The sequence below is a fragment of the Cladophialophora immunda genome, assembly GCF_000835495.1.
Source record: "Cladophialophora immunda strain CBS 83496 unplaced genomic scaffold supercont1.2, whole genome shotgun sequence".
Taxonomy (NCBI): domain Eukaryota; kingdom Fungi; phylum Ascomycota; class Eurotiomycetes; order Chaetothyriales; family Herpotrichiellaceae; genus Cladophialophora; species Cladophialophora immunda.
In genome coordinates, this window is record NW_015622542.1 from 6,151,655 (window position 1) to 6,171,879 (window position 20,225).

The 20,225-nt window shown below is 52.7% G+C and overlaps 6 protein-coding genes across 7 annotated transcripts; 2 read left to right on the top strand and 4 right to left on the bottom strand.

The window, feature by feature from the left end:
• Positions 1-3,226: 3,226 nt before the first annotated feature.
• PV07_04317 (uncharacterized protein) lies at positions 3,227-5,708 on the bottom strand. Its single transcript, XM_016391109.1, has 2 exons — positions 5,252-5,708; positions 3,227-5,198 (listed from the first exon to the last, which is right to left on the bottom strand). The coding sequence occupies exons 1-2, from the start codon at positions 5,598-5,600 to the stop codon at positions 3,790-3,792; spliced, it is 1,758 nt and encodes a 585-aa protein (XP_016253011.1). The 5' UTR covers positions 5,601-5,708; the 3' UTR covers positions 3,227-3,789.
• A 238-nt stretch (positions 5,709-5,946) lies between these two features.
• Positions 5,947-8,939, bottom strand: PV07_04318. 2 transcript variants are annotated; one of them, XM_016391110.1, is made up of 3 exons: positions 8,341-8,939; positions 7,404-8,270; positions 5,947-7,344 (listed from the first exon to the last, which is right to left on the bottom strand). In XM_016391110.1, exons 1-3 carry the CDS (start codon positions 8,344-8,346, stop codon positions 6,424-6,426), a joined length of 1,794 nt encoding a protein of 597 aa, XP_016253012.1. In that variant the 5' UTR covers positions 8,347-8,939; the 3' UTR covers positions 5,947-6,423. The 2 variants fall into 2 exon arrangements, with proteins under 2 accessions (XP_016253012.1, XP_016253013.1); XM_016391111.1 differs by lacking the exon at positions 8,341-8,939 and having other exon boundaries at positions 7,404-8,303.
• Positions 8,940-9,171: 232 nt separating this feature from the next.
• Positions 9,172-11,830, bottom strand: PV07_04319 (uncharacterized protein). The gene is made up of 2 exons (XM_016391112.1): positions 10,290-11,830; positions 9,172-10,235 (listed from the first exon to the last, which is right to left on the bottom strand). Exons 1-2 carry the CDS (start codon positions 11,699-11,701, stop codon positions 10,013-10,015), a joined length of 1,635 nt encoding a protein of 544 aa, XP_016253014.1. The 5' UTR covers positions 11,702-11,830; the 3' UTR covers positions 9,172-10,012.
• A 165-nt stretch (positions 11,831-11,995) lies between these two features.
• Positions 11,996-14,057, top strand: PV07_04320 (uncharacterized protein). The gene is made up of 3 exons (XM_016391113.1): positions 11,996-12,187; positions 12,243-12,378; positions 12,431-14,057. Exons 1-3 carry the CDS (start codon positions 12,087-12,089, stop codon positions 14,015-14,017), a joined length of 1,824 nt encoding a protein of 607 aa, XP_016253015.1. The 5' UTR covers positions 11,996-12,086; the 3' UTR covers positions 14,018-14,057.
• A 152-nt stretch (positions 14,058-14,209) lies between these two features.
• PV07_04321 (uncharacterized protein) lies at positions 14,210-17,631 on the top strand. The gene is made up of 2 exons (XM_016391114.1): positions 14,210-16,054; positions 16,105-17,631. Exons 1-2 carry the CDS (start codon positions 14,321-14,323, stop codon positions 17,443-17,445), a joined length of 3,075 nt encoding a protein of 1,024 aa, XP_016253016.1. The 5' UTR covers positions 14,210-14,320; the 3' UTR covers positions 17,446-17,631.
• Positions 17,451-18,626, bottom strand: PV07_04322 (uncharacterized protein; the record flags this gene model as incomplete). The annotated part of the gene is made up of 2 exons (XM_016391115.1): positions 17,451-18,464; positions 18,537-18,626. The coding sequence occupies 2 exons, from the start codon at positions 18,624-18,626 to the stop codon at positions 17,883-17,885; spliced, it is 672 nt and encodes a 223-aa protein (XP_016253017.1). The 3' UTR covers positions 17,451-17,882.
• Positions 18,627-20,225: the final 1,599 nt, after the last annotated feature.

Consider the following 20,225-nt stretch of genomic DNA (forward strand, 5'->3'; position numbering starts at 1 on the left):
TGGCCGACAGCGCAGCAAAGCCGAAGCTGCTGACAATGGTCGGAGCGTAGGTGTCAAAGGCACGTTGTGGTCCATTGTTTGCCAGGGTGATGAGAACGTGCACCCACAATCTCCAAGCAGAGAACTGCACACCGCATCAGATCGAGTCAAATGGGGGATGATCATGGGTCGACGTACAGCTTTTTTGAAGGCGATTCGGCCGATGCGTTTCTTCTTCTTGCCCTTCATCGGGTCGTCCAGCATGACTCGAGTGTTAAGAATATGGATCTCTCTGTCTGTGAAGATCTTGACATTGGGGAGGAAAGTGCTACGAGGTCGCTTGAAAGAGTCGGGGAGGAACAATCCTAGAACGAGGCCGCAGAGAACTGTAAAGCTTCCCATGATGGTGAACAACCAGAACCAGCCTGCTTTACCCGCAACGCCGCGCATGTGGAGAATACCATATGCCAGTAGCTTTGCAGATGCTTGACCGAACTGGTTCCCAAAGTAGAAGATCATAACACGCTTCGCAGTCTCCCTTCGGGTGTACCAGGTTGAGAGAGTCCACAGACCACCAGGGATGAAGCCAGACTCTGTCATTCCAAGGAGAAAACGGGTAGCGATAAACGAGCCGTAGCTTCTTTGGAAGGCCTGGAAGGTGCTCACGGTGCCGAAAAGGAATAATTGAAGTGTTAACCATTTGCCAGGACCAACCCGATACAAAATCATGTTGGAGGGGATCTCGAAGAGCACGATGCCCAAGGATAGCATCTGTTGACCCACGTTGAATTGGTTTTGCGTGATGCCCACGTCCTCCATGAAATCGTCCGTGATGGCATTGGCCATGTTCCCGCGGTCCAGTTCTGTGAAGGGTTGGATCAGAGGGGAGATTGGGCGCATGGTCAGGATTCAGACGTACGAAGGCAAAAGAAGCCCAGGGTGAGGAGTGGCATGATAATGAAGTCCATCCTGCAAAGGTGGTTTCTGTCAGTAGCGTTCTCATTGTACATAAGCTGGCGATGAAAACACCGACTTCCTTTTCGCTTTGACTTCTTCTTCTATTGTCCAGTCGCGCTCCAGGAGAAGAGCTTCGCCATTTTCGCCGATCTGAGGAATTTCACTGACAACTTTCGCTGACTTGGGATCAAAATCCGACATCTTTGCAAAGGTAAGACTGAACAATGATCCAAAATGGTCTTTGTCCCTGCCACAGACTTCGAAAAGGAACAGTCCAACATTCTTGTAGCAATTCAACCACTAACGGATCCCCATCACGCCATTTCGGGCCACGTCTTGGTCATCAGAATCTTTAGATGCTTCTCCATCATAGACAGGAAGCCAAGCACGTAAATGCATCGTGGCCATGGATGTGCAGGGCAGATTTCCAAACATTTCTCCGTTTCTCCAGCAAGAGTTGTCAAGCCAAGAGAGCGACTGCGTCGCCAGTGTCCAAGTGACGCCCACCCAAGGATGTTCGCGTCAAGATTTCTCGCGGCGCCGAGTACGCGGGCTGAACATGGTGGTACATGTGGCATGTAGACATTAAATACAGAGCTCTGGGAATGGTCGAGATAGCTTGGCAAGCCTTGTCAGTATGGCGACATCCTTGAGCCTGATAGCGCAATTTGGCCTCCTCTCGACGTTAGACCAATGCCTGTTGAATTTCCACTCCAATTTCCATTGGCATAGTGTTCATGGTATCGGGAACCCTGCTGAGAGCTTGCTCTCCGCTCCATCCACCTTGCCGAGTCGAGGTTGTGATAGTGAAGAGACAGCTGCGGCCAGAGAACTTGGCGACGACGACGAGCGATAGCATCTTGATCCCCAAGCATTAGAATGCCTCAGAGCCGACCACAAGAAAGGCTCCAAGGAATGGGAAGACAACCAAGGCCACTGCCGTACTTGGCGTGAGAGCTTGGAAATTGACGGCTGCCACTGATGCAGAATATCTCCTGATGGAATGTGCGATGTTCATGTTTAGTAAGGACACCATCACTTTGAGATATTGCCGTGGCCGACTACGGCCAATGTAGTATATCTAGAGAGCCAGCACTGTGTTGGAGCCTTTTGTTCGATTTCCTAGCCTTTGTTAGTTGACCATATATATTTGATCCTTTTCAGAAGGGCACACCTCGCAGATCTGCACCCACAATGATTAGTCTCGGTCGGATCTGGTCATGCTAGAAAAGACAATGGCTTTGCTGAGTGGTCGAAGCAATGAGGATGATCACAACCGGGGCGCCAATGTGGTGAAGATCGTCCTCTTCACCATAACGGGCGCCATCGTTGCCTTCTTTGGAACCATCGCTCTCATCAGGGGAATTCAAGTATATCGTCACCCAGAACGATACATGCCACAAAATACAGCCGACCAGTCAATGCGAAATCGAGCGAAAGGAATCACCCACGCCATCCTGGGCACGATCCCTATCATTCGATTTGCCGAAAAGACGGAGGTTGAACTTGACTCAGTCGAGCAGGGGAATTCGAACATCGATAAGAAAAACCAAGAGGATGCTGCGGGCCGGATGACAAAACGTGGCGGCGGCGACCCGAGCAGTGCTGCCGTGACAGAAATGGATGTTGCTGGCGCCCTGGGTGGAGAGCGACACCTCAAGTGTTCGATATGCACAGAGGATTTCAGCATCGGAGAGCAGGTCCGAGTGTTGCCATGTCTTCACCAATACCATCCTGGATGCGTCGATCCCTGGCTGCTCAACTTGAGCAGCACCTGTCCCCTTTGCCGTATCGATCTTGGCCGTAAGGAGCAACGGCAGAGCAATTGCCAGGTCCGAAGCGAAGCCTGAATTGATTCACGTTGAGAGTCTAGCAATGTATGCAGGGTGCAAGAGGCCATTTGTGGGGATAAGAAGCAGCTTCTTGATCGTCGCAGCAATCGTTGAAGCCGAGAACCCGATTCCAGAACCCGAGAACAGACCAGGTGCTGGACATTGTCACAATCTAACATTCAAGCCTCGCCCTACCAAAACAACTCCCCCGTGACCAATATGCATCAGGCTGAGCGGACACCCACGCCAAGCCTAATACAGAGGCGGAGCACTTGCTAACAACTCCAGATGCTCAGCCTTGACAGCTGGGGCACCTCCAGTCTATTCCTTCTTCAAATTCAACTACACCAAAAGGATGTACGGGGGTTCAAGCATAAATGTCAACGGCATCCCCTAGTTGTCTCGACATCCCGCAAGTTGACGTGGGAGGAGGAACGCCTGAGAAGGAAAGGTCAATACGCCGCTCCAGTGGCAGCCCCAACCACTATCACAATCCATTCGCGAGCTGCCTTGGTCGTGGGAGATGGCATGACGACCGTTACGAGCACTTTATATCGCAAGGCCTAGAAGATTCCCCCGAAGGCCATGGGATGATTGGCGTCCGTGCACCAAGGTGTTTTCATGGACGTCTGAGAAGGGATGCCCAATATTCGGCAGAGCAAGGCGCAATGTTCGATGCGTGACGAACAAACCTCCTGCAGGTGAATGAGCTGTCACATTTCACCCCGGCGAACCAAAGGTAGTGACGCCCACCACAACGAAAACGCCTGAAAAGACTCCCTATGTGAGCAACACTTGTCTCCACCCAATACCCAACTCGACTTGCTATAATACCGGATCTAGGCTGGCTTACCTAATTCGTGATGTCTTGGAAAAGTCATCGATTTGAACTTACTCGTCTTCAACCAAATCTGTACCGTGGTGTATGTACCAAACACTTTCAACCCAGGCGCCCTGCAAGCTCGTATCGCTTCTCTCGCGTGCTGTCTATAATATAAGAATAGCCCTGGCTTGAAAACAATCAGAGGCTGTCCTCCCTCCATCTGCTTCGCACTCTTTGCCATCCCTCCTTCTCCTCCAAACCTCCCCTCTTCTCCAGACCCAGCCCGCGTTCCACCCACTCTTGACTCCCCATTTCGCTCAAGCGACTGAGCGCCCGTGCAAAGGCGAACCGTTCTTCGTCGCCGCTGAAGAGGGAGCTCTGCTTCAACATGCTCATGTTCATCCCCAGGTCGTCCATGAGGTTGCGCATCACGTCGTCGACGTCCGCGCCTTCCTCCTCGCGTCCCCCTCGGCCCTCCGAGGCCTTTTTGACTTCCTCCACAACCGCATGCTCTTCTTTGGAGGCGCCGGATTTTTCCGTCTGGACCTTGTGCGCGACTTTGTTCAACGACTCGTCGAGCTCGGTCTTGGACACGAAAAGCTGAGAGAGGGGCACCGCGGTCGTGAGGACCAGCTTCGCGTGCGACTCGTACACCGCGTCGATGAAAGTGATAAACCGCCTGGCCCAGTCGCGTTCTCGATGGGTCATTCCCGGCACGTCGGTGACGATGAACGCATCAAAACTACGCATCATCTCAATGTAGTCCGCCGCACCGGTCGCGCGACCGATCAGATCGTGGAAAGTGAACTTGGCGCAACGACCCGAGGCGAGCGGGATTGGTACTTCGCGGCCCCAAACGGTGATGGTCGTGGGATGAGGCGGATCGTTTTCTGGATCGCCCAGGAACCGGAACCATTTGTTGGCGTGAGAGACGGCCGCTCGGTCGAGCGGATGGTGGTATACTCCTGAAGGTGGCCGTGGGAGCTTGCGATAGTCGGTCTGTGAATCAAGATTGATGACTTTGAGTTGTTTCTTCAGGAGATTTATGCAGGGGATGAAGGACTGGCGCTGGATTCCGTTCTTGTAGAGATCGTCGGGATGCCGATTCGAGGTCGTGACCAGGACGACGCCATGCGACATGAGTGCCTCGATCAGACGACGGAGGATCATCGCATCGGCCACGTCAACCACCTGGAACTCATCAAAGCAGAGGACTTGGCCAGTTTCGGCGATATCTGCGGCGATAAAAGGCACGGCGTCAAAATCGTTGCCATATTGCATGCGGACCTTGTGTAGTCGCTTATGGACGTCTTGCATAAAGTTGTGGAAATGGATGCGAGTCTTGGATGTGATGTTCGGAGGTAGCGTGTCGAAGAAGAGGTCCATCAGCATGGTTTTCCCGGAGCCAACGTCGCCGTACATGTACAGTCCTTTGGGCAGATTCTCGGGTATTTCGCCAATGGCCTTCTTCTTGTTCCCGCTGCCGAACAAAGAGCCAAACAGGGATTTCTTGGGTGGCTGAAGATCATTGACGTCCGGGTGGATGATCTTGGGAGGGTTGTACTCTTTCAGAGTCTCGTGGAGATCTTGCAGGTGTTCCACCAAGGCTGTAGCCAGTTAGCCTGTCGTCCGTGCCAAAAAGAGAATCGCGTCTGCGCACTTCTCTGATGTTCATCCTCCCTCAGCCGCCTCGTTTGCACTCTCTCATCGTACTCCTCCAAAGGCCCGCGAGCAGGTACGTCGGCCACGGTGGCGAGCTCGCGCCTCTGTTGCCGCTGGGCCGATCTCGCCGCTCGGACGGTCTCGCGAAGACTCCTGGAAGTTCTTGCATTGCTGGCGACGTGGATCTGGCGGGACGAGGTTCTCAACGCTCTTCTTTGCTGTCGCAGAGTGTTCAGACAGTCGGTGCAGATCGACCGCCGCCTCAGCGGCCGGGCTGCGGTATCGGAGAGCAAAGCTCTTACGTAGGTCTGAAAGGTGGTGCGAAAGAGCCGCACAGGCGCCTTCATTTTGCCCAATGGAGAAGAGACTGAATCACTGGACAGACCTCACTTGGCGCAAAGACACCAGCCGAGTCATGGCGACGGGGAGGAGTAACAATAATAATAACAAAAGATATGGGCTGCAGAGCAGAAACGTCAGAGCCAACTACTTCCAAGCGCCTCCGGAATAAACACCGCATTTTTGTGATCTCGGCTATCTCGGACGACCGTCGGCCAGAAAACAATTGCCGCCCATCAACATGGCGTCAACCAGTGTCAAATCTTTCAGCCGACTTCTTTCATTTCTCTGACCTTGGGCGGATGCGGGTGGGAAGCGGCGGATTGTCTGGACGACTAAGCCCAGTTGTAGAGATTGTGGCACAAATTCATTATAAAGGGCAGGTTCTATAGACCTCTGAGGACTATCGCAATTGACCCGAAAATGGCCTGGATACCCGCATGATCGAAGGGAATATAATCTGTGCATAAGGCTTTCCATCATCCATGTCTCATCGCGCCGTGTACCTGTGAAAGATCCGTCCAAACATGACTTCGAGAGATTTCAACTCCACGTAGCACTTCATATTCCTCCTTGCAAGTCAAGGTCGAGAGTTTCGAAACTTTTTGCGAGAATTGGAAAAGTCTCCCTTCAAGATCAACCCTAGGACGCCCTATAAAAGCGCCGAACATCGTCACATTAACCATTCGTCTCATCAGGTCGCCCTGTCGCTCGCCCTGTAAGCCGCGCATAAGAAAAGGCTGGGGTAATACTGCAAAACAGTGCTGAGACTCGGGATGCTGCTCGCTGGCAATATTCAGAATGTATCATCGGAAGAACGACCCCTTGCCTCTAACCCGTCGCATAATTGACGTACAGTGTGAGTTTTGGATTTCGTTGTAGCGCAACATCGAGGTTGTCATCGTTCTCGAGATCAATGAGGGTGTTCGTCGGCTCGTCCTTGTACTGTATGACAATGTCCTCATTGACCTTCAGCCGGTCCATCAACTTCTCTCTCAATGCTGCAAATATAATATCCTGGGGTACTCGGAGCACAATAATATCGTCCTGAAAAAATACCTTCACCTTCATAGCAGCGCCGGCATTGCTCGTCTTCATGCTCGAAGAGTTGGAATTTTGAGTCAAATTGCTGGCCTGGGAGTGTAAGAAAGGTGGCCCTCCCATGGCCACACTGGTTCCGGCGGGCATGGGGACGGGACCCCGGTGTTGCTGGGACATTCGTGCGCTGGGAGGGGGCATACCACCGTATGCCATTCCCGGCGCTTGCTGGTTAGAGGACGTCCGAGAGACAGGTTGCATCGATTGCTGTGATCCCGCGGATAGTCGGTAATCCTCTCCCAGCGCGTTGGGGTCAATTTCAAAATCTTGACCCGGTTTTGGCTTGAATAAATTCCTCACAAGCATGCTTTTGGAGATGTGAGGCGGCATTGCCACGATCTTTTTGATATACTCATCCAGGTTCTGGCGTCGACCATTGGAGATTGCATCTGTGACGTGTGCCACTGGCCCAGGCATAAATGGCAGAGTACGAGGCTTGCCCTTGTTGCCGGCCTCTTCGGGAAACATCTCCAGTAAGGCGATCTGAAAGTCGTAGAAATCAGCGTAGTACCGCGACAGCTCCCACCATCGGCCGTCTTCCATTTGGCATTCGATAATATACCAGTACATATCGTTGTCGAAACAATACCGGGGTACTGAAGCGCTCATGGGCGCAAGAGGGATATTCGACTGCTGCGATATTCTCGCACCATTCTATTTGAAACTTGGTCAACTTCACCTCCCCAGACTGACGAAGAATACCTTCCACTTACATAGTTCGTATTGGGGAGCGATTGCTGCGAAGGCGCATTCTGAAGGCTCATTCGAGCCATCTCGGCTGACATTTGAGCTTGGGGATTGTCAAATTTGCCCAGGCTGATACTGCTGTTCTTGTATTCTGCAGCAAACTTTTTCCACTCTTCAACCCGAGGAACGCCTGCTTTCCGGACTGCTTCCAGGGGATCGGACACGGATTGCATAGTCGCGGTATCCTTAATATCGACAAATGAAACCGGAATCAATCCTGGTCCTCCTAACCGTCCTATCGGCTTCGCAACGAACCATTCAGGATTGGACTGCGCCACGACGATGATCGCCTCTCCGGCTTTGGCATCCAGTTCATCTGCCCGTTCAGCGTGGAAATCGTACTGCACTACACCATACACCATGGCGCCTGCGTTTCTTCCGGTCATGCTTGGTCCTCTCTGGTGTGTTCCTGCACTGGGTCTTGTGGTTGCCGTCGATTCGGATCTGGTGTGGCCCGAGTTGGTCGAACCTTTCTCTGAAAATCCCGAGTCGTGACCATCCATCTTCTCCCCTGGGGAGGATAGAGAGTTTTCACTTTGTCGCTGTTTTTTACCGACCACTTCAAAGAAAGCCACGGGCACCAGCCCCCTAGCGGATGGGATGAGCGGGTTGCAGGCCTCGTACCACTCTGTGTCGTCTTCGCGACTCAGGACGTGGAAGAAGTCGCCCTTGTGGAATGACAACTCTTGCGCATTGCCATTTTGGGGCTCGTGGTCGTATAAGGCTTTTATAACTTTCTTCGGGGGGAGGGCTTGGATCGTCTTGGGGGTAATGGTCAGACTTGGTGGCGGCTGCCTCCCGTCCTTGTCACTCTTGAGAGATCGGCGGATAGCCTAGAAGAGCAAGATGGATGAGCGGATGCGATATGTGAGGGGTGCAGAAGAGCAGCTGGTGGTGACATACCTTCATTGTCGCATTTGACGTGTGCCCCGCAGTCGCCCTTGGCCGGAGAGAAAATCCTACGAAAACGGGCTTTTGTCGGTTCTAGATTGACTGCATGTGAAGTCGCAGGGTGGAACGAGGCTTTCAATGGCTTGCGCTGGCTTGGACGGTGCTGGGCTGTTCCGAGCGAAGCTGAGGCAGGAGGTGTTTCAACTGGGGGAGTTGACAGGCTGGGATGACAAGGTCGTTGATGTCGGACAGGCGCAGCGCTCACGAGGTTCAGGCAAGGGAGAAAGATCTGGTGCGTGCTTCTAGCGTGTCTGGCAGGGATACCTCCTGGTGCTCCGGTTCAAGTCCGCTGCGGCCCCCACGGACCCAAGATTGCAAAGGGAGTCAAATTTTCCACATCAGATGCCGGAAATGGATTCCCAGAGATTGGGAATGTCGAGATGACGATGACGTGAAATGTGCAGGATTCACTTTGCAGGCCTTTCCTGCCAGCGGACGTTGTCGATGGCTCCGGACAATACGTGTGCAATGTTGTCAAGAAGCACGTACCTCCCAAGTACCTGGTAGCCAAGTGTAGGGCATACGTACCTAGGTAGGTACCTGGGTATACGCTACTGCTCGTAAAGAACTGGGTTCCAAGGGCTCGCTGCAGCCGCAACGTGGGACATGGGGCTGCGCATGGCAGCCATTCCCAAAGCATCCACAACTTCTGAAAGATCCGAGAACAAAGGAGGCCCAATGCTTAGGTGCCGTTGGACCGGGCGTCCTCGACAAAGGCAACGGGCCTGGGTCTCGCTAGACGGCTGTGCAGCGAGGGCTAGTGGTGTTACTCGTATGTTGAGAGCCATATGGGACATTCACTGGATCCCCTTGCTTGAAGTCCATAGCCACAGCTCTATCCAGGAGGCGCCGCCAGACTCGATTCCCCAGCTGCTCGTACATAACTACATACCAATCCTAGAACCCAGAGCCCTGCTGTGGATCGGTGAATGGGCGGTTCATGCCCACAGTACCTAGCGAACCGCAGGCCCCCAAGCCTCCCGTGTTCAGCTCGCTCGGGCCTATCTACACTTCAAGCGCTTCAAGAGAAAATGCCCTTTTCAGCTGCATTCCTAGGACTCTTCTGACTGCAGGTCTTGAAACAAAAGGGTCAACAATGACTGCATGGCAGATCCTCCAAGACAGCCAGCGTCGAATGATCAGAGGAGTTTCATCTTTTGATGATAGCCCAAGATATCTAGCCCTCGTAAATGGCTCGTTGTCCCTTATGAGCCTCTGCGCAGGTCTTCTCCATGCGCACTGTTGGCCTCAAAGCATCTCCTCCTAAGACGTGCATAGATGAAACGTAAGGCCAGGTACAAGAAACAATGACCGGGAAGCATCATTATAGTTGCCACAATCTCAGCCTCTTTTGTCTTTTCCCGACGCCCGAAAAATGCAATGCTAAAGTCGTTGCATCCCTTGATTAAAGGGATTGAATCGCCACATATGAGGGCAGTCTTCATAGCTGCAGAGGCGGCATGCGAGCGTGCCCAACGCAATCAATCAATCGAATCCGAAGAACTGGAAATATGCGTATGTCAAAGGCAATGGTTGCATCACCGACGGCTGGGAGAAACCAGACTTGTCAACGCCTCAAAGGCTTTGTCGATCGTGGGCAGTATTGAAAACAAAACTGGGTATCTCATATTTGGCCCTTGATATCGACTTGCCCAAAGGCTCGGGTCTTCGCAATGTGAAAGATGTTCCCCGCCTTTCCGGTTAAGAAGCGAACATCACCGTCGCGTTCTTCAAGCAGATTCGACGATTCCTCCGGGGCATGGTCGAGGATGAATTGGCAGGCTTCTTCGTCTGACTCAAAACCAAGTTCTTCGGTGACGAAGCGCAATCGCACATCCGGTTTGTACCTGGACACAATTTAGCGGCTGCATTCATGCTGGGGATTGGAAAGAGAAACTTACGCTTTGCACAAGCACGCCAATGCAGCTAGTCTCTCACGTTCTACGAACATATCCATCAAATAGGCCCCCATATCGGGCACGGCGAGATACAATTTGAAGAATTTGTGGTAATTTCCAAGAGCGAGAGCAGAGCGCACTTCCAGCGCATGCTTGATTGCAGGTTCCTTCTTGTCTGCTGGTGTTAGATCAGAGAGTACGTCATTCATGTCAGTCTGGTTGCACGTGTGAATGAAATAAAGGATACGGTATGCCTTGAACTCCACAGGGTGACCACCGAGGTTTTGTTTATACAGCGCCCGTAGCTGTGTTTGGCACTGATTATACTCACCCAGGTCACCCTTCTCCAAAGCAATGCGAGCATGATACTCGTACACACTGGTGGTGAACTCGTTCTTGATATGTTGGACGGTCAAATCTTGCCGCAGTGACTTGAACTGGTCACAAATGTAAACGTAGTTCCCCCCGGTGCGCCACTTCTTCTTAAGCAGTTCCAGTGTTTTGCGGAGGACATCCAGAGGCCGTACGTCATCAGGGTTGGGGGCTGATGTTAATCTGAAGTAGTTCTTCTCGAGCTTTTGCGAGCGGCCGACGATTGGTCCAGTCACCCTTGGCTCTGGTGAAGCTACCCGAGACGACTCTTGTGTGCGTGGAGAGTCGGATCCCGCGCGTGTCTCTTCGAATCGCCGCCTGCGAGACTCCAGGCTTGCGTGGGTTTTACTTACGGATTTATTCATGTCGAGTTTGGGCCGCTTTTCGGACGGGTTGAAAGAGACACGGTCAGCCAGGAGTCCGGAAGATCGTCCATTCGTTCTCCAAGGTGGTAGGGGCGCAGAGGTCTCGCCATCAGTTGAAAGCTCCGTGGATTTGCGCTTACGAGGGACATCCGGTTGAGTGTGGTAAGAACTGGTGGAAGCGGCTTGAACAGGTACAGGAGGAATATAGGATGGAGGGGTTATAGGGGCAAGAAGAGCACGACTGCGTTCATCCCGAATCATTTGTTGCGGTAGCGGCAGCTCCTTCCAATTGATGGTATCCAACTTGCCACTCTGAGTTGCATCAGTGATGACCTCTTTGAGTTTTGTTTCAATCTGTTCCTTCGAGACATCCCGTATTTCTGCGGCTTTGGCGAATGAGCGGTTGACATAGTCACGGACATCTGCAGACCAGACTATCTTTTGCCTGGCTGGCTGTTGCGGTTCGGGCGGTGGAGTGTTCTCCGCAGTGCTTGTCGGAGGTGAGGACATATATTGCTGAGAGGGCAACGGAGCTGGAGTGTAGGTGGGTGGTGGAGGAAGATGCGGTTGAGGACCAAAAGCGTTTCGGGCGGGAACTGGTATGTAAGCATGATTCTGTTGGTTCAGCGACGGGTATGCAGACTGCCACGGAGGGTGGCCAGCAGGAGATGAATACATGACAGCGGGTCCGGCAGAACAAGACTATACGAGGCAAGGATTTTGGCAGGAAAGGTACAGAAAGTGTTCCAAAAGCCGTGGCTGTACAGAATCAGGAGAATTATTTTGATGCTGTAGACTTTGGTGGACGGAACAGGAGACGGTGAGAAGGAGAGGGAGAAGTGAAGTTGTCGCGAAACTGAGCGCAGGAGGAAAGGTCTCTTGGCAAGCGGTCTAACCTGATATGGGCTAGCGACATCTGCGTCGTCTTCGGCGTCTATCTTGATCCTCGATCAGTTCTTCATTATCCATTGGAAAGATGTCACGAACACCAGACTTATAGCGACACGCACCCAGAGGCCCTCTTTACTCCCAAACATGAACTCCAGTCTGCACAGACAGCCGGATGTTCCTCAAAAAGCCAGATTTGACCGCTGGCTCGCGCCCGACCTTGTCTCCAGATGAGGTCCTTCTATTCGTACAGGATGGGGTTGGGCTCTATGAAGGGTCAGATTGTATTTCTTTTTGTAAACACGTAACCCAGAGGCTTACCGCATTTTAGAAAATACAAGATCGACTCTTGCCAGAAAGGACATGCCTATTTGACCTCCCATCGCGCTTGTTATGTCGACGATGCAGATCCTCGGGCCAATTCATGGGCCGTTGATCTTAAAGATGTTGAGAAACACGAGTTCCAGGTAGTAAGATTTGCCATCCCCAACGTAAGATGTACTGACCACTAGTTTCAAGGCTGGGTTCCTCAAATCCTCGCCGAAGGTCACCCTGTTTCCCAAGCCACCGAAACGAAGGTTTGGCTCGATAAGCAGAGCTGGGCCGTCACAGTCCCCTAGCTTCCAGAGGGTGGCATCTTCTTCAACTCCGTCAACACGCGCCTCCAGTCCGTTTCGTTCATCAGCAATCTCCCCTACTCCGACACCGCTGGTTATAGGCACTTGGGTATGCCCCATCTGCTCTTTCTCTAATCCTGTACCCTCCAATTTTGATCCTACAATCGCAACCGAGTCTTTTCCCCTACCGCCTTGTTTGGCTTGCGGTATCAAGCCACCCTTTTCACTTGTACTCAAAGCAGCTATTGCTGCGAATGCGAAGCGGATCCCCGAAACCAGACCAGAGTCAATCAACCTCACAGCCGACTCACAGACCCAGTCTTATGGAGATGAAGTCTCATCGGAAAGCATCACTTGTCCCCGGTGTACGTTTCACAATCATCCTTGGATGCGCATCTGTGAGCTATGCTCTGCACCACTTCCGGTGCCAGACTCTATACCTAGAAAGGCGCTTGAAGACTCGTTGGGTCGGTCTGAGTCACCAGGACCTGAAATCTCCGGCCTTACGTTGGAGGAAGAGCATGAGAGTCCAAGCGTCAAGTTTTCCTTTCGGAATGGCGGTGACCGAGTTTTTTACGAGCGACTCAAAAATGCAATGATACAGAGAAAGTGGTTGTTGCAGAATGCGCCGCCCATACCACGCCCTGACGCTGAGCGTGCGCCAACACCACTTGGTAGTACAAGCCCTGTGCCACCATCTGAGTCTCGAGCAGTGGCCGTTGGTATTGCCGGGCTTGAGCAACGTGGACTTCAAACTCGCAAGAACAACGAAGCGGTGCTGGGCAATGCTTTTGAAGATCTGGAGGCCTTGATGGCGTCAGCCAAAGATGTCGTTGCTCTGGCAGAGCGATTTGCCCTAGAGTCAGGATCACAGACTGGTGTTCCCAGTACCTCGTCCGACCCTCTTCTATCCCAGTCGGCGGCAGCCCTTGGCATGGTTGCAACGAAAGATATGATCGGGGACAACTCCACTGCACTCTACATTTCGGAACTGGCAAGAAATCTAGCCGAATATGCTACGGACGACCGACAGGGAGTATTACGACGTCAAGGTGGCACAATGAGTCTGGTTGACCTGTGGGCAATATTCAACAGGAGTCAGAATGGCGTGGAGCTAGTCAGCCCATCTGATTTTCACAAAGCGGCCGAAGCATGGGAAAAGCTGGGCCTGCCTATCAAACTCCGGCGTTTCAAGAGCGGCCTTTTGGTAGTGCAACAGCGCAATGCAAGTGACGAGAAAACGATCGGCCAGATCAAGGCATGGCTCGATTCACTACGGCTTTCGACGGCTGCTACGTCGCCAGAGGCATGGGACAGGTCAGTGTATGGTATTGGGGTAACAGCGCAGCAGGCAGCTGCGCAGTTTGGCTGGAGCCTTGGTGTTGCCGCTGAAGAACTTGAAATGGCAGAGGAGAGAGGTGCCCTGTGTCGGGACGAAGGGGTGGAAGGCCTGAAGTTTTGGCTCAACTACCTGATCGAAGATGACTAGATAGATCTGTATGAGGACATTAGTATCCAGTCTCCTTGTACCCCTGAGCGGTTGAACTGTTGCTTGGAGAGAACCCTACCACACTACGCACCGTCCACCCACGAGGCTCTGGAGATCCACGTGGCGCGTCTTCGCAGATTTCGGCGCACCTGCCCCATTGAAAATATTTCTACTCCTGAACTCTGGGGATTGGGGGACGCGAGGACGCCGACTGCGAGGGACCACGATTGTTCTTGATGCTGATGTATGATGGTATCGATATTGTCTCACCCAAGTCGCTCTTTCCCTTAGTTCTGCACAAACATGGCCAGAATCGGTCGCGGAGGCTTCCTGGCTCTCGCCGTGGTCTTCCATCTGGTCTACGTCTACTCCATCTTCGACATTTACTTTGTTAGTCCGATCGTCCATGGCATGAGACCAATTGCCGCCCAGCAAGATCGTGCCCCGTCGAAAAGGCTCGTTTTGTTTGTAGGGGACGGTCTCCGCGCCGACAAGGCGTTTCAATCCTTTCCAGATCCTTCTCCTCCCGACCCAGACAACGCCGACTCGACTCCGCGGCCTCTCGCTCCCTTTCTGCGATCTCGAGTACTCGAGCACGGCACCTTCGGCGTCTCTCATACAAGGGTGCCGACAGAGTCGCGGCCTGGACATGTCGCGCTCATAGCGGGTCTTTACGAAGACGTTTCTGCGGTGACGACCGGGTGGAAGTTGAATCCCGTGGATTTTGACAGCGTCTTCAATCGAAGTCGGCATACATGGAGTTGGGGCAGTCCAGATATTCTTCCGATGTTTAAAGAAGGGGCAGTACCAGGGCGAGTCGATGCCGATCATTATGCTGCAGAGTTCGAGGACTTCTCACAGGACGCTACATCACTGGATACATGGGTGTTCGACAGGGTTAAGGGCCTTTTCAAATCTGCCAGCACAAACGCCACCCTTGATGCGATGCTTCGAGAGGACAAAATTGTTTTTTTCCTGCATCTTCTTGGATTGGATACGACAGGTCACTCTTACCGCCCGTACTCCAAGGAGTATCTGCACAACATCAAGATTGTCGACCAAGGTGTCGAGGCTATCACGAATCTGATCGATGAGTTTTACGGTGATGGAGAAACCTCCTACGTCTTCACTGCGGATCACGGAATGAGCGACTGGGGAAGTCATGGAGACGGACACCCCGACAATACGAGAACGCCTTTGATCGTTTGGGGCGCTGGCGTCGCCCGGCCACAGCTGTACACGGGCGTGCAAGCTCCCGGCCATGAGGACGGGCTCTCCTCCGACTGGGGCCTTGATCATGTTCAACGCCATGATGTCGACCAAGCTGATGTCGCTGCGCTCATGTCGCACCTTGCGGGACTGGAGTTTCCAGTCAACTCAGTCGGCAAGCTTCCATTGTCGTATCTTGCTGCATCGACGCAAGAGAAAGCCAATGCGGTACTTGTGAACACGAAGCAACTCCTGGAGATGTACACAGTCAAGGAGGAACAGAAAAGGGCAACATCGCTGAACTTTCATCCATACCCGCCTTTTTCACAAGCAAACGCCTCTGTGGCTGATCGAATTGCTGCTATCGAAGCCGCAATTAGCGGCGTCCAGCATGAGTCAGCAATTCAGCTATCCTCTGAGCTTTTCGACCATGCTCTACAGGGTTTACGATACTTGCAAACCTACGATTGGCTGTTTCTTCGAGCACTGATCACGATCGGATACCTTGGCTGGATTACCTATGCAATTACGACTGTCATCGATCTACATGTCCTTCATGGTGCGGTAAACGATGAGAGGACGATTGGCACAACCATGCTGTTTTCGTCTGTCCTAGTTCTGTTGTATTCGTTCTTCGTCGTGGAGCGGTCGCCCATCACATATTACGGATACGCATTTTTCCCTGTCTTTTTCTGGGAGGAAGTGTTCGCCAGAAGAAAAGCTGTGTTTTCCGGGCTCAGCATTCTTTTCGGCCACGTCCAAAGCTTTTCTAGGTCTCTCTCTCTTCTGGTACAGACGTTGCTGTATCTATTCGTCATTGAAGCTTTGGTAGGTGACACGGACCCAATTTCACAACAACTGATTGCTGACCCAGACAGGTGCAATCGTACTTTCATCGCATTATCTTCACGATGTGTTACCTTCTCGCATCGGTCTTCCCAGCTGCGTACGGAGCGGATTTCATCAAGAAGAATAAATTAATTGTGCTGGCATGGGCAGCGGGCTGCCTAATACTGAGCACTTTCACGCTACTCCCGGTGATCAAGGTGGAGAGTTCGAGTATGATCACGGCAGGAGGTCTTCTTATGTTCGGAGCCGGTGTCCTCTATCTTGCTTTTGAACACGACATCACCTCGCAGTCGAAATCGCAAACCCAGGAAACAGAACCCAACCTCGTTTCTCGAGTCCTCATGGGTCTTCAAGTCGGCGTTATTGGGCTGACAATCATCGTTACGCGCTCAAGTGTCGCTTCACTTCAAGCAAAGCAAGGACTACCGCTGGGGAATCAAGTCATCGGTTGGCTTGTTCTCATCGCTTCTGTCATTCTTCCATTCGTGCATCGGATAGCACCAAACAAACACTACCTCCATCGCCTGGTCATCATCTTCCTAACATTTTCGCCATCCTTTGTCCTCCTCACCATCTCATACGAGGGCCTCTTCTACTTTGCCTTCTGCTTCACGTTACTTACGTGGGTACGCCTCGAGCACGCCATTCAGCTTCATGAACCTTTTCGGTCACGACCAACTGCGGTTGACTCAATGCCGTCCGCGAATGGCATCACCATAACATCGAAATCGCAGAAATCCGAGAATCTCCATCCCGAAGAGACGTTCCGTACTCTTACACTCACGGACCTGCGCCGTGCCCTTTTCTTCCTCTTCTTTCTACAATCCGGCTTCTTCTCGACCGGCAACATCGCCTCTGTTTCCAGCTTCAGTTTAGATGCTGTGTACCGCCTCATTCCGATATTCGATCCCTTTTCGCAGGGGGCCCTTCTACTCTACAAGCTGATGGTCCCCTTTGCTATCATTTCGGCGGCACTGGGTATCCTCAATCGCAGACTGGGACTCCAGAGCTCGGCGCTGACCATGACAGTTATGGGTATTAGTGACGTGATGACACTCAACTTTTTCTGGATGGTGAAGGACGAGGGAAGTTGGTTGGATATTGGCACCACGATTAGTCACTTTGTGATTGGGAGTTTGCTTTGTGTCTTTGTGGCGGGATTGGAGGGAGTGAGCCAAGCTTTGATCCAAGGGGTCGAGGTCGATAGCTATGAGGATAGAACAAAGGAGCTGGGTGGAGTTCAGGTGATTCAAGGAAATGCTGTGGAAAGTAGTATGGACGAGGATGTGCAGGCAAACGGGAAGGTGAATGGAGCCGTCAAAGTGACAGAAGGGAGAGAAGGCGTGGACGAGAGGCCGGTTATTGATTAGTTGTGGTCACTGTCTGGTCAAATTATCGCGGTTAGATATTGACACCGCAAGGCCTGTTGTGCATATCTTGACAGAGGTTGAGCCAGTCTAGACAATAGTTGGACACTTGACGTTACAACATGCTCCCCAAAGCTAGCACGGTTGTCACAGCGGTTCATTTGCGTTGAAATGGAGGTTCCGAGCCCATATCCCGTCCTTGAGTTATGATCCATTTTGTGCGTAGATTACGCCATGCTAATGCCTTTTTTCCCCCTTGCCCTTGTCGCCTTATGACAATCTCACAGATCTGTTCGGGATCTCGCTACCCCCAGAGCCATGAAGCTCTGCAACCTGATCTGTCCGAGAGGTTGGCGGGGGTCTCGTGACTGCTGTGCCAGCTTCACTGCCCTGGCACTCTTTTTGGGGGGGAGAGCCAGGAGGAGGATCGGTCATCAGCTTTACTCTCGAGGGTTTCCAGCGCCTCTGTCAGACACGCCGGTCGCGCCCTTGGCCTTGGAGTATCCCGCGTACTCTCCAGCCTTGCCACTCTCTGCGGCGACGAACTCTGCGCTCACGGGCTCCTTCGCCTCGGCGCCCGTCCTGCTCACATTGTGACCCGAGATGGGGCCTCGAGGATGGTCGCCCTCTTGCTGGAGCCGGCGGAACTCGCTGTTCACGTCGCTGGGGTCTCGCAGGCCCGAGCCGCCCGTTGCGCCCGCGCCTTCGGGGCCCGATGTCGCTTTGCTAGCTGTGTGGTGTCCCTCGTGGCGGAGTTCGGTCGACGTCTGCCCTTGGCCCGGGTGGCCGAGACCCTGGTGCACGTCCGCCGACGTAGCGCCGGGCAGCGTGCTCAGGGGGTCGGTGCGCACGCCCTCTTTGCCGTGTGTGCGGTCGACGTTCTCGTTGAAGGCTTGTCCGGGGACTTCGCCCGTCGGGTTGGGTTGGAATGTTGCGTTTGCCGGGGCCGTGCCCGGAGGGAGGGTTTTGGCGGAGAACTCTGGGGCGTTGTCTGCTGGCGAGACTTTTTGGCCTACTTGGTGCTGGAGGGACAGGAGAGTCAGTAACTCGAAGGGGCCGCGGATGGTTCTTCCGGGGACTGTAGGAATACTTACACCGTGCTTCTCCATGGGCTCGTCACGGGGTTTGTGAGGCATGAATTCGCCTTGGGCGTTGGTCATGGAGGGGGCGTTTCTTGCCGCCATGGTGTTGTGTGTTCTTGGTTTCTTGGGGTCCTTCGACTTGCTTCAATGCGCTTTGTAGAGAGAGCTTTCCAAGATTGAAAGTGTTGAATGATCTGAAATTGACTGAAACAAATAGGTCACGGAGGGGATGAGGCCCTTGAAAAATGGTCGTGTGCTTTGTGCCTGGGCTTCTTGACGTCATGCTGGCCACACTGTGATCTCATACCCATTTTTGCTGCTTTTCATGTGGCAATCGAATATCACCGGATTCAACGGGGCCGGAAGAGGCGTGGAAAGTGCTAGGAGCTTCCCATTGGATCGGTGGAAGTGGTAAGATGGGTGCAATGGTGATCGGTGGTTGGCGAACATGTTGTTGTACCTACTTCTCATCCTACATAACAACTTCTTTCGGGTTGACTTACCGTTTGGGCTCCTCAAAATACATACCCAAGTGCAAGTATCTCAGTTTTAGTGTGTATTCATTCTTGGTTACACCAGTCTCGAAGAATTATGGTCCCAGAGGGCAGTAGTCCTCGTTGTCTCTGAGATTGAAGTCGGATCGCAGCCAAACAAATCAGCTTGTCGCCGGAATGACCGCCAAGCCTTTGAAATGGCGTGGCAGGAGCCACCACCCCCTGCCTCCTCGCCTCCGCCTCGTATTCTGATATAGGACTGAGCTGCTGGCCTTGGATATCGCCATTCCCTATATCTTGGTTCTCCCAGGCATGTCACTTTGTAAGCAGAGTGGAGAACAAGCCAAGACTTCAACTTACAACGGTCCTTCGTTCAGGGACCGAGATGAGTTATACATCTTTTGACCTTTTATTCCTTCGCTTATAGTTCTAGATGGGGATCACTCGAAAAATCTCGGGCGTCGTGACTGGAGCCCTGGACGGATGAGACTTGTGGGGCTCCTGGTTCGATAATGCCCACTCCCTCACCTTCCTAATCTTCTGCAGTGCATCAACATCCCTTCAGAAAGACAACCAAGATCCTCGGCAAGAAGCCAGTGAACCCATGGACGGTCTCGCTCTCTGCCTCGGTGACGAGATTGCACCGATTCAATCCTAACCCGGCTTAAATATCGACTTCGAGCTACGAAGTTACCCCGAAATCAATGGGGTGCTGGGGTTGAAAGCCGGGGAAGGATACGGCCAAATACGAGTTCTACACGACCCGTGCCTCCCAGTTCCAAATGGCTGATTGAGCCTCTTGAATATTTATCAATGCCTGTATCTCTCTGCGATCAGTCTAAAGTGTAGCGGGAAGTATAACCGGCTTCACTTTTCTGTCTGCAACCAGCTCTACTTTCCCAGACGACCACCATCTACAAGACGTCCAAGAAGAAAGCCTTGCATCTGTCCTCAACATGGCACCCACGATGAACTTACCACCCATCCCAGAAGATGAATTCGTTCTGTATGCAGATGTGAGTATGCAGGCCGCGCCGAACAGAGCCACATCCTAACGGACTTGCAGGTGTACGCCAAGGAGGGTTACGCCGACGAACTCGAACGATTGATCCGCATCTTGATCCGAATGGTCGAGTCGGAGCCAGGGACCTTGGAATATGCCATCTCGAGAGACCATGATGAGCCCAATCACTTCTTCGTCTTTGAG